The sequence below is a fragment of the Lytechinus pictus genome, chromosome 7 (genome assembly GCF_037042905.1).
Source record: "Lytechinus pictus isolate F3 Inbred chromosome 7, Lp3.0, whole genome shotgun sequence".
In the NCBI taxonomy this organism is placed as follows: Eukaryota; Metazoa; Echinodermata; class Echinoidea; order Temnopleuroida; family Toxopneustidae; genus Lytechinus; species Lytechinus pictus.
The window spans coordinates 38,349,132-38,365,710 of NC_087251.1; the positions used below are offsets into that span (position 1 = coordinate 38,349,132).

General features: G+C 35.9%; 1 protein-coding gene across 1 annotated transcript in view; it reads left to right on the forward strand.

The window, feature by feature from the left end:
• The window catches only part of LOC129265198 (autophagy-related protein 2 homolog B-like), an 81,662-nt gene that overhangs the window by 32,892 nt on the left and 32,191 nt on the right, over nucleotides 1–16,579 (forward strand). Inside the window, exons 5-16 of the mRNA XM_064101505.1 lie at nucleotides 1,464–1,705; nucleotides 3,252–3,472; nucleotides 6,081–6,177; nucleotides 6,971–7,059; nucleotides 8,355–8,469; nucleotides 9,111–9,239; nucleotides 10,152–10,268; nucleotides 10,577–10,901; nucleotides 11,498–11,672; nucleotides 13,393–13,491; nucleotides 14,540–14,725; nucleotides 15,974–16,077. Of these exons, the coding sequence (XP_063957575.1) occupies nucleotides 1,464–1,705; nucleotides 3,252–3,472; nucleotides 6,081–6,177; nucleotides 6,971–7,059; nucleotides 8,355–8,469; nucleotides 9,111–9,239; nucleotides 10,152–10,268; nucleotides 10,577–10,901; nucleotides 11,498–11,672; nucleotides 13,393–13,491; nucleotides 14,540–14,725; nucleotides 15,974–16,077 (1,899 nt within the window). The remainder of the gene's footprint in view (nucleotides 1–1,463; nucleotides 1,706–3,251; nucleotides 3,473–6,080; nucleotides 6,178–6,970; nucleotides 7,060–8,354; nucleotides 8,470–9,110; nucleotides 9,240–10,151; nucleotides 10,269–10,576; nucleotides 10,902–11,497; nucleotides 11,673–13,392; nucleotides 13,492–14,539; nucleotides 14,726–15,973; nucleotides 16,078–16,579) is intronic.

A 16,579-nucleotide genomic window follows, 5' to 3' on the forward strand; every position in this document is an offset into this window, starting at 1 on the left:
AATTCATGATTGTGGTTAGCGATCGTGATTCTAATCATGTTCTAGTTGTGTTTCACACATGCTAATAATTCGTCATTAGCCTTATTTTTCACTGGAATCATTCAAATTACGATTATTTTACCGTGTGAAAGGGCGGCAATATAAGCACCGCATGGGTTAGAATAAAGCTTCGGTCATTGCCTTATCCTATAGTGACTTGAGGAGACCATGTCAAAACCTAATTCACCAAAATGATGCCAGTCATTTTCTACCTCAGTCTCGGACTGGTTCGAGAATTGGTCCTATTTTAAATTTGAACATAAACAGGATAGTTCACAAAATACTCCACACAATCCATTTCCATTTCTTTTGTCATTTCTGCCCGATCTCGGTCCCATGAACTGGCCGAGTTCAATGCCTTTTGGGGGTAAAACACTATTGACAAAGATGAATAGTGTAAGACAATCTCAGACATGGGTTAAATATAGAACTTTTTAATTTTCTCCCAAGGATTTTTTCATTGTTGGACTTGAAATATACACTAGACTATTCATAGCTACCTTGACTAAAAACGTCCTGTTTCTTGGTAAAAAAGCCATATTTCCCCGTCTTTATTTAGCCTGATGGATGGCTTAATTGTACTATGGGTGTAGTCTCAAGGTGGCTGTCAAAATAAAAGTGTGAACATGAACTTTATTTTGTTTGGAACTACTGAGTATGATACCAAAGTGGGCTAATCTTGCATCATGATATCGTTTGATTTGCAGAGGCCTTTGATATCACTCACTTTAAAAGTGAGAGAAAAAATTTATGCGTGGGTATTCAGGACAGAGCGAAATAATTAGGGCTTCGGAGTAAAGGGTCATTTCACCATTTTATTTAGAATTGATTTCCCTTGTCTTAGAATAAACTACCCAGTAGATTTTCCTCTTTTATTTGCAAGTAAAAAAAATACTCTGATTTCATCACTTAAGTTGACTTGCAAGTTCTTCTACAGAATGTATACACAATGTTACTAGTGTGAAAAGGCTGTGTCTCAAATTTTGAGGAAAATTGCTTTATTATTTTAATGCTGAGACAAATGAGCAAGTCACAGTGATATCTCAATGGTAGGAGAATCTCATTGGATACATTGAAATGTTAACCATGTTCTTTCATTCTTTTCTGTTAATCCGAATCCCCCCCTTTGCAGTTAATTTTTCAAATTTTTTTTAACTTCAGTTTTAAAGTCATTTTGACAAATCAACTTTCGCCCTATGCACTAAATCAATTGCCAAAACATTTTTTTTTGTTCTTGGAGGAAAAAAATTGAATAAACTTGATTTCACATAATAAAATACAAAAGAACAAGTGGGGATATGACATCATCAGTTTGCTCATTGAATATTTCATTTTCAGCCTGGAATACCCATTTAACCCAACTTCTTACCTGCGTTCACATCTAATTAATACTACATGTTTTGTTATTTATGTTTACGTTATAGGTTACGTTTCTTTGACGAGGATGCTCAGGAAGCCGTTCATCGGGACCAGGGGAGCAGTGTGGACCCTTCCAGCCCGCCGCGCTTTGAACCGGCAGCCTTCGTGCACAAGAACCTACAGATGATGGGGGTGACGGTCAGGTGCGAGGAGTTCCCGGAGCAGCAACGCCAGCCTGTTTGGGTCGTCTCCCCGACCAGTTCTCCTCCATCCTCGTCAGACCTCCTGAAAGATGCTTTGTCGAAGGGTGAGGATTTCTAAAGCACCGTGATGACGTCTTAGTTATCATTTAAAATTAATCAACTTTTCATTTTTCTAAATGTTATCATTTTCATGAGTTGAAAAGGGAATGTATCTGATAATTAGTACAATTTATGTGTTTCATAATGGGTGTGCCACCAATTTACTTTAACATGAGAGTCCTACTCTAGATAGATAGATAGATAGATAGATAGATAGATAGATAGATAGATAGATAGATAGATAGATAGATAGATAGATAGATAGATAGATAGATAGATAGATAGATAGATAGATAGATAGATAGATAGATAGATAGATAGATAGATAGATAGATAGATAGTATACAACTATACCAGGTTTGAGAAAGTGTAGTGGAAATATTTTTATCCGTGGTTGGTTCGGCAATTACTTAGGGGTGCGAGCCACGAGGGAAAATAGTAACAATGCCGGGCCAACCGAGGATAAAATATTTCCATTACACTTTTCAAAGAAATTCCTGGTATATTTGTTTTATATCCCTTCTGTATGATCTGGACAAATCTAGATCTGCTGAGCTCTAATTTAAGCAAAATTGGCCTATCATTCTTAGCTAGCCAGTTCCTGAATTGACTACACACGGCTACCATCAGCTCCGGCCCAAGCATCGCTCAGGGTGGTTTGGTGTTGCACGGCGCGGCAGCTGAAGTGAGATCGATCATCTAATAATTCCATTTACCGGTTGTGAGGGTTGTGAACTAACCCTGCTGAACTAAAATCAAGCAGCCCGAATCATTCGATGATCGAATGATGGCCATCATTCATTTTATTTTCAGCATACAGATTCATTATAAACAAGCAAGATGCAATTTCACATTGTCATTTAATTATCAGAGAGTTTGTGATTCAGCTTGCATTGAATTTTTACCTGTGTTGATTGTGCTGCGCTCAGCGGACCCCCGATAAAGCATCGCGCCGTTGCATCACTAGACTTGTCCGATGGAGGCAGTCCGTCGTGCGCTGTGCCCGAGTGATTGCGTGGTTTTCAGTCGGAAGCAAAATAGTAAAAAAAACTATTCTATGTTAACGTCACAAACTATTTTGATCTCCGATGAATTTCATTTTTCTGGTGAAATTATGATTAGTAATGTGAAGGGCTCTTGACCAATCAAATAGCAACAAATTTTCATTAAGGGATATAAATAAATAGATAGACAGATGGAGGGATGGATGAGAAATGATGAATTAAAGAAATATTTAAGAGGAATACACCAATTCTTCCAACATTTGAAATGCATGTTGGCCTATTTGACAGATTGAATTCATGTTTTAAAAAACATTTTTTTTTATGATTAGAATGATTTTATTATTTTCTTGTTGGTAATTGTTAGTTACAGAAATCTCAAACTGAATGCACTTCAGCTGTTTTTTTGCATAACTTTTTTGTTGCTGTTGTTGTTCCAATAGTTGTTTAAAGTAAAGTTTTAGCTAGTTGCGGATGTACATATATAGATATATATATAGTGAATATATATATGTTTATATATATTCACCTTTATCCCAATTTTCCCAAGGTCTGAACACCAGCGGAGGGATGGAGCAGAGTACATTCCTGCATGCCGCCTCCTCCCCTGAAATGCCTCCCCAACACCCTCGTGAGATGAATGGGGTCAAAGGTCTTGGGTCATCTGCCTTCACAGCTGACCTTCTCGGGTCATGCCTGGTCGGAGAGTGTGCTGGTAAACAAGAACTCAAGGTCAAGATCAAACAGAATGATCACATAGCTGGACCAAAGGTTTGTTTTCTCATCAGAAATTTCAATAATAAAAAAAAAACTTATCCTCTTTGAGTTGTGACCTAAGAAGTGTTTTATGAGAAAATCTCTTTAAGATATTTCATCTTACAAAGTCGATTTTATTTGATAGTAACCATAGTGACAATCAGACACCTGTGTTTCTCTGCCAAATCAAAATCAACCAAGGGTTTTTTTTCTGATGACAAATGTGGATGAATCACTCCACTGATGTAATGATAGGATGTAACCTTAAGAGATTAATAGTTACAAAGTTTGATTATTACTTTTTGTATATGGATTGTTGACAAACGTCTTGCCTCAGATATTTTCCTCTTTTAAAACCTTCTCCTACTTCGAATAGTGTCTTGATGTAACATGAGGTGTAAAATAAAGAGATGCAATAAGTACTTTTAACGGATTATAACTCTGTGTATGATTTGCCATGACTTTCAGTTATGATTAATTGTAAAGTTGTTACACAAGTTAAGTAGCAGTTGCTTGTAGCTTGCCAGTGATGAAATAGTGCCATGGCAGTATGTCGCACAAATACATGATATTAATCTATTGGTTAACAACATAGGCTTTGATGCAGTTATCAATAATGACTTTCAGTGAAATATGCAACTTTTAATCCCCCAAAATAAAAATGGCATATTGATTTTGTATAAAAATTCTTGACTGAAATTTTGTTCATATTATTTAATCACTATTGGGTTTTGGAGGAGCCTATCTCTTGAAATATTTCCAAAATGTACATGAGGTATACAGTGAAACCTGTCTATAGTGACTACACAAGGGAAACACAAAATTTGTCCTTTATATACAGATTTGATTTGATTTGATTTATTGTTTCACATTCCACAAAAACATACATCTTGAACATAATTATGAGAAGATGACAAAATATACATAGTTGAACAGTGTTTTACAAAGAAATAAAAAATCGTGAAATATGAGGAACCTATTAAAAAGCAAAGCTTGTAGACATATAGGTTCCCAGAAGAAAATAATCAAGGATTAAAAACTCCTAATGCAATGAAGCGAGATAAATCAAATGTAGAAAAATAATACATTATAAAGAGTTCTACATGATAGTCACTCGAGCAAGGCGCTTACCCACTAGCGTACGATTGTAAAAGAAATTTTTTCAGCCTACATTTAAAAGAATATAAAGAGGGCGCCTCAATTATATGGGTGTCTAAATTATTCCAAAAGGAAGGCCCTGTAAAAGTAAATGATTTAAGGGCAAGAACAGTGCGCACTGGGGAAATGTGGAAATTGTGTACTTGTCGAGTTGGGTAGGAATGGATTTCTTGATTTTGAACAAGCAAATCAGAGAATACACTCGGTAATTCCTGTCTATTTAGTTGATACATAAATATACCAACAAAATAATAATATAAATCTGTTACTTTCAATAACTTGTTTGAATAAAATAGCGGATTAGTATGAGCCAGAAAGTCAGAAGAAGAAATTATCCTCACGGCTCTTTTTTTAATTTTAAGTATGGATTCAAGTTTTGTCTTAGAGGCATTTCCCCAGGCTAAAATTCCATTATTCAGATATGGTGGCAATAGAGTAGAATACAATGATTTCAAAATGTGATGAGGAAAATGAGGTTTAAGTTTATTAATTACTCCAAGATTTCTTGAGAGCAATTTACAAAGGTGATCAATGTGAACTTTCCATGATAATTTACAATCAATAAAGATACCAAGAAATTTTGTTGATTCAATTTGTTCTAAAACATTACCATTCATATAAACAAGACCTGGCAATGTGTGTAATGAGTTGCTAAAAACCATATAATGTGTCTTTTTAAAATTTAGGGATAATTTATTAGCTTGTATCCAATCACACACATAGCATAATTCAACATTTAGTCTTCCAAGAAGGATTTGAGGATTGCTGTGTGTAAAAAATAAGCTCGTGTCATCTGCGAAAAGAAGAAATGATAATAAAGAGGATGAGTTTTGGAAATCATTGATGTATAAAATAAATAGCAATGGACCCAAAAGGGAACCCTGAGGCACGCCACATGCAATGTGCTGTATTTCAGAATTGGAATTATTAATGACTACAAATTGAGTTCTGTTTATAAGGTAACTTCTGAACCACTCCAATGACTGCTATGAAAATGAAAATCCATATTTTATTGTTCTAAATAGACATGAAATACTCTGAAAATCTGTTTTGCCCAAGATCGACAAGGCTCTATCCCTATCATAGTTGAACGCCAAAGAGGGTAGCAGCAACTCCAATAATTTAACTTTTTTTTTTTCTGACGCGGCCGGGGTTTGAACTCCCGACCTCCCGGTTGTGAGACGGACGTTCTACCAACTGAGCCAACACACTGGTAGACAGATTCTTATACACACAATCTTCCTCCATGAGAATTGGTTTTGTGTTCACTATAGGCAGGTGGCTACTAACGCAGGTTTGACTGTATTTACATCCATTGTACATGCATGCTGTTGAATATCATTGACTGTAAAAAAAGTTATACATATCTATGATTGATTTTAAATAGCTGTACTGCTAGAAAAAGAGAATCTCCAATCACTTTGGATTACACATTCGTCAATTAATTCTTCTTATCGTTTGTTAGGCCGACCTGGATGTCTACCTTGCTTCGGTGAATTTCTTCCTTTCTCCTAAACAAGTGCATCTATTGACGGAACTCTTCAGTGGATTCCTGTCTCCTGGTAAGTTTAATGCTCTATCTTCTCTGATATCTTTCATTTGTTTATATCCACTTGGTCTCCTTGCACTGGGTCTACTTCTCAAATGGTCTACTGTCAATTTGGTCTAATTACCATTTGGTCCAACACTGCAGACCTGCCAATCGTCCTGATTTTCAAAATGGCCAAAAATCAGGATGATCCTGATTTCTGAAATTTCATGTGAGAAAAGAAATGTGGGGGGAAAAAAAATCGCTGTAGACCCATTCATGTCCCACCCAGTCCTCAATGTATAAAAAATAGTGCAGTCAAATGGTCTACTGTCAATTTGGTCTAATTACCATTTGGTCCAACACTGCAGACCTGCCAATTGTTTTGATTTTCAAAATGGCCAAAAATCAGGATGATCCTGATTTCTGAAATTGCATGTGAAAAAAGAAATGTGGGGGAAAAAAAAAGCCATAGACCCATACATGCCGCCCCCCCCCCCTCCCCCAAAGTCCTCAATGCATCAAATATAGTACAGTCATTTTAGGGTTAAAGTTGGTAAAATACAGGAATTTCAGGGGAAACTGCCTTCTTAAAACCACTTGTGGCTGTGTTCATGGACCCCACTGAGGTCCTAGTCGGACCCCTGGCCATTGGTTGTTCAGCTTTTGCATCTTTAAATGTTGGCAGGTATGTCAATGGGTGTAATTGTCATTTGGTCTTATGTTCAATCGTAAGCAGACCTTTTTTTTAATGAGTCATCTGATTGATTTCTTTTCTATTATCGCGTTGAGATTAATAAAAATTTTACAATTTTTATTGAATTTAGCAACTTCGGATGTAGCTACTGTACGGGGGCACCAGCCTAACAAAATTATGCGACCCGAGGATTACCAACGGATAGAGACTGATATACAGGTAAATATTGTTTTCATTTGTTTATTTTTGTTATCATTTTAGTCAATCTATGATTTCAAGAGTGGTGTTGGTGCTGATGTTATAATAATAATAGCGGTATATTTACCCAGGGTAGCCGCTTCAGTTCCGAAAACTGTTCTCCCAGCGGGCCCTGCTATTATTACCCCGGCTTTAGCTGGGCTGCCTAGGCGCTCAAGCATTCAAGGAATTAATCCTGCCGGGTACCCATTTACCTCACCTGGGTCGAGTGCAGCACAATGTGGATAAATTTCTTGCCGAAGGAAATTACGCCATGGCTGGGATTCGAACCCACGACTCTCTGTTTCAAAGTCCGAAGACTAATCCACTGGGCCACAACAATCCACATGTTGTTGTTCGAAGCACACATTAGATTGCGTTGTTGGTTTGTATGGTGGTATGGACCATCACGGAAGCTGTTTTCAGTACACTGTGTGGAAAGTCCTAGAAAGGACCAAGAAAAGTGGATACAGATAGAAGTGAAATGGATAGGCGAGACAAGTGGTGGTTAGATAGTAGAGTATTCATTCAAAAATTTACAAGGACTTTTAATCAGAAAGAGTTGAAAAATTTGAATGGTAGGCAAGATGAGAGGCTTGAGTAGTTAGATAAAAGAGAGAAGGCTGGCTTGAGTCAGCAAGCTGAGTTGTAGAGCAAGAGAGAAGATTCAAAGTTTAAGGGGGACTGACTGTCCATCTTCCGGAGTGAAGGTTTCCATGGTAATACCCATTGAAAAAAACAAAGGAAAGATGAAAATAAGATTGATGGGAATCAAATTAACTAAAGGCCTCTAGGTCGTATAACTACCGGTATATATTAACTCTATTATCCCATTAAGAATTGAATAGTGTGCCCTGTAGGTAGCCTTGCTCCCAACCCCAACAAAATACCCTGGGCCCGTCTTACAAAGAGTTACGATTGATCCAATCAATCGTAACTCTATGGAAATCCATCAGTGTCATAATTTTTCATTCAGGAAATTTGTAAAATGTCCTTTGTATACAAAGGAGAACACACCAAATTGTCAAGAAGAAATCAATGAATTTATGGATATACATTCATATCTAGAAATTATTTTGAACAAACATGCATTTTATTTGTTGACTTTGCTGGCTTTCCATAGTTGCGATTGATCGGATCAATCGTAACTCTTTGTAAGACGGGGCCCAGGTGTCACTCCTAAAGGGGTTAACACTTGAAATCATATAAGAATAATAAAACAGAACAATAAAATGGTGAAATTATGTCAAGAAAATAATTCTCTCTTTTTTTATCAGGAGCATCATCAGGTAGATCAGACAATGAAGAAAGGATCATGGAGTCTCCATGGTGATGATGATCTTGATGACGATTGTGATGATGATCTTCAACCTTCCTTTCAACACTCATTGGGTAAATACGTACTTCAGTCATCCCTATTTCAGTCCATATATTTGTAATTACAATGTAATTCTCAATTTCTAATCTTTCATTTCTGCTTCCATTATGATTTTTAGGCTATAAAGATATGTGTCAACTATTTCATTTTGATCATTTTTTATTTGGAATGTTTGGCTCGTACATGAATTATTCTTTGTAAAAGATTTAATTTTTCTTTAAAACTTACTTTCGGCCAATGAAATGGTGCCATTTCAGTGGCCTATAACAAATGGTTGTACATGTAGCTTGCCTTTGTAACTGGGTCTTGTGGATTACAGTATAGTTCTAAGCTACATTGGGGAATTGATGCTGAGGTTTGTGTTTTGAGCAATCGTCGCATCTTTCAGATGGTGATGTTAAAGGCTGGCCCCAGAATTAAATAATATCCAATTGAAACTGGTTTGTAAAAACTCAACTTCAATGTACAACACGCACACCATTGATATCAACATTTATGAAATAGGTCCTTATTTGTGATTTGTATAGAATATTGCATCCCACAATCCAAGATAGAGTCTCACTGCAACACTTATATACTATTACTACATTAATCTTAATTTGCCACTTCTAACCTGGGTGCATTATCTTTCTCTGTTAACCTCTGACCCCTGCAGATGATGATGATGTATTCTTCTCCATGACAAGTAGTATGATGTCACTGTCGACCTTTGTCCATTCCAATGACATGGAATCATCTCTGTCCAGTTCTATCAGTTCGTGTTCTACTGATACAAGTCACACAGGTAATCCTTTGAAAAGCCTTCTCCTAAAAACTACTGGTATTAGTGCACTTGCGTTGATGCGGTGAAATGATCTTGAATGTATACACCTTATTTTAGGCTGGCATTATATTTTGTTATTTTGCTTCAACAACGGAAAATCACAAGATTTTATATTCATTATTTCATTGTATTTTCATTCTCCATGTGTAGATTGCAATACTGTTCAAGGAAATGACCTAAGAAGAAATCCCCAAATTTAAGGAAACCTAGAAGAGAAGCAACCTCATTGGAAAGAGTAAAATGAGAGGAACAATTTAAAACAAGTTTCATCAAAATCGGTTATGAAATTAGCAAGTTATGGATGATTGATGAGTCTTGCTGTACTTTCTGTGGGGATCCTCAATTTGGCAAACATGCTTCAAAATGGCTGATTTTGTGGACAACTCTCCAATTGTTTTGTTCACAAATGTTCATATTTTCAGATTTTCCCCATTATCTTTCAAATTGCATCTTGTCTCCTGAGCATAACCTATGTCATGGGAAAATATAATTCACACCACATGTGTCAAGGTCAGAAGGAGATGATGTGAAGTGTGCAAACTAAAGGGGGAAATCTGAAATTTTTTGTATAAAACAAACGGACAGTTGCCCACAAAATCAGCCATTTTTCAAGCATGTTTGCCAGTTTGAGGATTCCCATAGATAGTACAAGACTTTTCAAACTTCCATAACTCGCTTTATAACTGATTTTGATAAAACAAGTTTTAGATTGCTCCTCTCATTTTATTCTTCCTGGTAAGATTGATTCTCACCTTGTATTTTGGTTTAAGTTTTTACCACCTTTCCTACCTTTCCTGTCATTTACTCGTTCAACATTCCCCTGATCTTGTCATTGTCATCAAAACCTATTTCTCCTCCTTGTTTATAAAGCAGCTAGCAGTGTTACTCACATGAGTTATGGAAGCACCCTGTATCGAGCACCAGGAGCCTCCCCTATGGCAACTGCTATGCCAAGGTCTACTGGACACAAGAAACACAGGCACAAAAAAGGTAACATATTGCATTGAAAATAAAATTAATTGCTTAATTTAAAACAGTTCTCTACAGATCTTGTATTAGTCCTACAAAAAACTGAGACATACCTTCCACATGCGTAGAGACGTTTGATATGGAATTATGCATGTCTAAGAATTGACTATGATTGTTATTATTATTATTGTAGAAATCTTCACATTCTATGATTATTCATGTATGTATTGTACATTTTATGTCTTTGAAAAGAGGTATTTGTATAATTATTCACTGATGAGGAAAGAATAAATGTACCGAAGTCTCCCATATTCCTTGGTTCGCTACAGGTTACACCGACCACCTGGACGATGCAGCCGAGATGACACGCTACAAGATCCGATTCAGCAGCATCACGGCAACGATCCTCCATGAAGACCCGTCTCCTCCCCCCGTCATTCCTGCATCCACCGTCCCTTCCTCCTCCTCCTCATCCTCCCTTCCGTCCCCTGCATCGTCCCAGACCAGGGTTGGCGGCGGGATGACCAGAGAGGAGGTGTTGTCCCAGAGGGCGGGCTACTTCTTTGCTGCTCTGGGCAAGGGCGGTTTCCGACGCAAGGACCAGGACGATTGGGCGGAGAGGTTCGAGACGGCCTGCCCCCATGATCATCTCAGGTAAATAGTTAGGGATGATTTCCTTTTTAATGGATAATTTGTCCCCTCAGAAGGATTAGTATTGCATTTTTAGGATGAACTTACACCAACAATGAGTTGATTTGAATAAAAACATCAAGCTATCAGAGCTAATTTTGTGAAGCAATATACATTTTTTTTCTCAAAAATCCAATCATTCATTCATTCATTTACAATGTATTGTTTCAGTCATTATTTATTTCCATCAAAGTAATCAGTAAAAAAAAATACATACAAAGTAACAGAATTATCCAAAGACAGCAAGAAAAGCAAAAGAGCTTTATAAAAAGTTGCCACCTGGCTATTTTAAACAATGATGAAAAGGATGCATGATAATGGAATAAACAACATATCAGTTAATCCTGACTAATGTAACATAATAACAATGTACAATCAGTCTACATGTGGTAACAATAAAACAATATTAACATATTTTACACATAAATATAAATGCTCTTGTAAATATAAGTACAAGTTAATCAAGCTGGATAACCCCAGATTAAAATATATACGTGGTACATATGAACATTGTACTATTTTAAAGCTATCATCATAATCATTACTACTTGTTCTTACAGGCTTATAGCAGCTCCCTTTACCCTTGAGTGCAAATGCAAGAGCAATAGCCACTGGAATTTGACCTCGGTCGAGCTGTCTGTTGGGAGCGTTGACCTCCAAGAGTGTCTGTTCAGCAGGCAGAATCAGACCAATAGTCTACCTAATAGGACACCTCAGCCAGCTGAACACATACAGGTCAGTTGAAAGGTCCTGTTTTCTCTATTACAGAGTTGATACACAGTGCAGGTCATCTTGGACACTGTTCTCATTACGCTTTCTAAAACTAGTTTACTGGAAACCGGTTCAGGAAACCAGTGGGGAAGATCGCTTTGCTAGCGTTCCCATTTCATTTAATCACACGAAAGTGGTTTTCAAAATCACTTCACGTAAAGCGATCTTGTTGCTATGGAAATGCTATCAGTGGGCTGACACGTTTTGCGTGAAATTTGAAACCGCAGCGTAGGCATTCTACACCTGTCGTGTGGAGTAGCGCGCTCAAAATGTGTGAAGATCGCTTCCCAAAGAACGGTTGTGTCCTCACTTACGCTAAAACCAGGTTACCGAGGTGAAGCGATCTTGAAAACTTGAACTGGTTTGGAAGATCGCTTCATAACACGTTAAACTAGTTTCCACTGAACTAGTTTCCTGTAAACTAGTTTTAGGAAGGTAGTGAGAACGGTGTCTGAATAACTGTGCAAGACGTACCTACTTATACAATACTACCTATATTTATAGTTAAAATAGTTATAGTTAAAAGGATAATAAATGAATAATAGAGATGTTGAGGTCTAGTGGATATATCTCCGGACTGTACACCACAAAGTTCATGGTTCAAATACCACTGCAGCAATAATGTCCCTTGGCAAGACATTGTTCTACGTTTGCAGCTCTCAACCCAGTAGAGGTGAATGGGTACCAAACAATAATTTGTTCCTTGAAATGCTGAAGTGCAGTATTTTTGCAGCTATGTGTTATGAAAGAAATAATTTTGAAGCACCAGGAGTGTTACATCTGACCAATATGATAATTTTATAAGAACCCAATAGTATTATACATCTTGGTGGTTGTGTAGTGCCTGTGTCCATCAGATTTGACTTTACTGGCACTGTTTGTTCTTGAAATGTTTGTTCAAGAACCATATTTTATGATACTAATTTTCAATTTTCTATGACAAATAACGATTACAAGCTTCTGAGTTTTTGACATTTGATTGATTGAGAGCATATTTGTTATTGATGACAATATTCTTGAGACTGGGCCTTGATACTATGCAGTCAAACAATAGAGGGCTTAGGTTAAGGATGTGAATTGTTTTTAAGGTTTAGGCTGGGGTAAAACTGTTGATGTAGGGTAAATATATTTTATATTATAAGAAGGCAAATAGGCAAACAAAACTGGTGTTTGACCATTGACTGTTCTCATAACGAATAATTTGGCTATGTTATTGAATGCATAATCTCTTTAGGCTGCACAGCATCTCCATATCGTACTTTGGTCAATTTTGGAGTGTTTTTTTTTTATTTACCTCAGGCAAGTAGAAATTCAATTGGAGCTTTGAAATCACCAGTAACTCTTTGTGAAACAACCCCTTGAATGTTAAATTACAATCTTGTAATAAAGGTATGGAGCCTGTTTCATGAAGGATGTACAACTGTTGTAATTATGGCAACTACCATGGTAACAAGGCTCAGGAGCCAATCAAAATCAGGTTTCTATGGTATTTGCCACAGTTGTAACATTTTGTGAAATAGACCCCTGGGGAATGTTTCATGAAGCAAATACTCAACGATTTCTTCTGACTAATTTTCATTGAACAGCAACATGCGGGATTTCAGTAGCTTGTAACAGGTGTCTGAAAATCACGCACCATTTTTTTCTTCATGAAATTCTCTACATGTCGTCTTGTGATTTATAGATCTTATCATTGAGTGGGGAGAGTGGAAATGAAAGCAGCTATATTACCAAACCTAGTATCAGGACCAAGTTAAAACATGCTCAGAAGATCAGAAATCAGGTGAGTTTACCTTTCTGACAACTTAGAATTTGTAAAGTGAATTAACAATTTGAATTTTTCCTGTTAATTTACAGCAGTGGTTGGATTTTAGTTGCAATTGATTTCAACTGGTGTAAATTGCTTATTACAATGCAGACACTGTTGTGTATGTAAGATAATTTTGTAAGTTTCATAAGCAAACAGTTTGTATTGAAATATATGTTTTCCGATTTTGTTATTTTGAAGGACTTCTTTAGAAAACAACATAATAGAGCTACCATTTTGAAATAAATCAAATAAATAAATGAATAAAGTGATATTTAATCATACACATGTATTTTCTCTTGAAAGGACAATAAAGATTACTGATCATGATATCAGGATAAACGATGTATTTTTGTTGTTGCAAAAAAGGGTTGTCACAGTGACATTTTCCTTCTCAAATCCATTATCAGTACTGTGAAACAGAATGATTATGACCACTGATACACTGTGAGTAAGAACCATCAATTAAAATCAAGAAATGGTTAACAGAAACAAGGCTGGCAAGTAATAACTTTAGAATAATGATTATTGAGTGATATATAATGTATGCCCATTCAAATATATACTACACTATCCAGTTAAAGCTATGTTTGAGTTCTAGTATAGAAATCTAATTTTGAAATAAAAATGGTTGGAAGCAATTTTAAAGTGTTTATTATATGACAGAACAACAAAGTTTAATTGAAGTATTTCATGCTTCTTAGAGTTCATTTCATTACCACATGCTTTTCGTGGTGTAGCAAACACAGTAAAGATCATGTGGGACCACGCTATAAACGGGCAAGCATTTTTCAGTACATAATCTTATCTTCATTTGCTCATAACTCTGTAGTTTAACATACACATTTACATTTTCCTGAAAATCGTTTGGCAGATGTAATTTATTTATAGTTTTTATAAATCTATGTAAGTTTTATTCAATTTTGTGTACATTTCATTTTCTGGTGTTACCAGTAACAGAGTTTATTCTTAAAGGTGATTGTAATCTTTAAGAATTGTTTCGATATATGTTTCTATTCATCAGACCAGCAAGAGAAGACATATAGTGAAGCCGACTCTTGACGTCAGCATAGAACTGGGCGTGGTGCAATGTGAAGTGGATATCTCTCTCGTCGATCGTCTTTACACCTTGCTCCATCCCCAGCCTTCCTATGGCATGGATTCATCTGGTCAAAGAATGTATCACTCTATGCAAGCGAATACTAGTCTGGTATGTATCTACATAAATAATATTAAAGACTTTGTTGTTATTATTTTAAAAATTCCATTGTTTGAGGTGTGTTGTATTTAATTTTGTTCATACGGATTAAAAAGCAAACACCTGGGAAGAAAAAACTAAATCAGATTCATGCAGACATTAAGGTATCTGTAACTTAAAAATTATCATTTAATGAGTCTCTTGGGGAGTCTAATCGCAACAAATGCAGTATATGTAATAATGTTGGAATGATATTTCTGGTCTCTTTATTTTTCACTTTATTGAAGCACTAGATAATGACTTTTGGGGTTCTTTTTTACAACATATCACAGACACGGGTGACAAAGAGGACCTTGCAGCTCAGATTTGTAAAGTCAAAGCAAAGTTTACAAAGTTTAGCCTGTAATTTGTAAAGTGCAGTGATTATATCAATATATTCTCTTGTGCTGCATGAGCTCTGAGATCATATGATATTCTAAATGAACACAGAGTGTTTTAATGTGATTTGAAATTCTGTAGAGAGGATGTTTTCCTTATTTAAAGTGGATATCTTTTCCAAAATCTAGGGGCTGCACACATAAGTGATCGGTTGCAGAGTTACTTTAGTTCGTCTCTCAGTTTCCAAGGTGTTTTCCTTCACTTGTTTGTTTTCTTGAAATGTCATCGTAAAATGCGTCTCATAAATTTTGGTGTCATAAAAATGTAGCACAGTTGAACATTTTTTTAGAATGATTTTATGACTTTCTTACTTATGTGAAAAACATTTGTGCATGCGAAAATAAATATTAGATACATGAATGTTATTTTGACTTCTTGAAAATAAAGCTAATTTATTAAAGTGGAACATTCAAATGATGTATTAATGTTCTTAAAGTATTTTATCGTAAATTTTGGTGTAATGAATGTCTATGCTTCATATGATTTATGATTTTCTACCTTTGAATAAAAGTCTGAACAAAATAAATCACAAAGGAGGAGGTACACCCTGGGAGTGTATGATCAATTCTTATTGAAGGGTGATCATGGTGGATGATAAAATCCTTGACATTTGACAATAAAACATTGTTTTTCATTTTTGCAAAATAAAGCATTTTTAGACAAGCACTGTATAAAAGGATGAAGGTTGAAGAATAATTTGTTGGCATTTGACAATAATTTTTTTTTCTTCACAATTGAAAAAAATTCAGGCAATGCTAGATGAAGGTTGGTGAAGAATTTCTTGACACTAAGCAAACCTTTTTATATTTTATTTTTTTGCAGAATAAACAAGCGTTTTTCAGACAAGCATTAGATGATTCACCAAGTGGGTCTGACCTGCAGACTAATATTAGTGTGACCTGTTTGTCTACTGTCATAGCACTGAGGTAAGGTGGGACCTGTGTTGAATGAAATAAATTTAAATGCCAGTTGTAGTGACAATCTCAACGAGTTTGAATAGAATTCAATCAAATGACCACCCAAGTGTTTGTATGTATGAATTCACAAAGTTGGGTCCTATATGTAAGGTCGGGAAGAGGGATGCTGTGAAGTAAACCTCTGTATTTACTCATTTATGTTTATAGAAATTTGAAGAATATTGTTATTATAATGTGCATTTTAGGGATTTCTACTTCTGTTTTATGGAGTGATGTTTTATTATTACATGTGCCATTGAGGCAATATGTAGATAACATTTTAAAATGTGTATGTCTGGCCCCCTTTGTATGGGACTTGTCTTGAAGTGATTTGTCTCTGTTTTCTAGGTCATATGAAAGATTGTAATGCTCTAAAATTATCATGAGGAGTTCATAAAGTGAAGTTAGAATGAAGCAAAAAGGTTGTTGGACATCTAGAAAGGTTGATTATTTTATGAAATCGTCCAAAAGT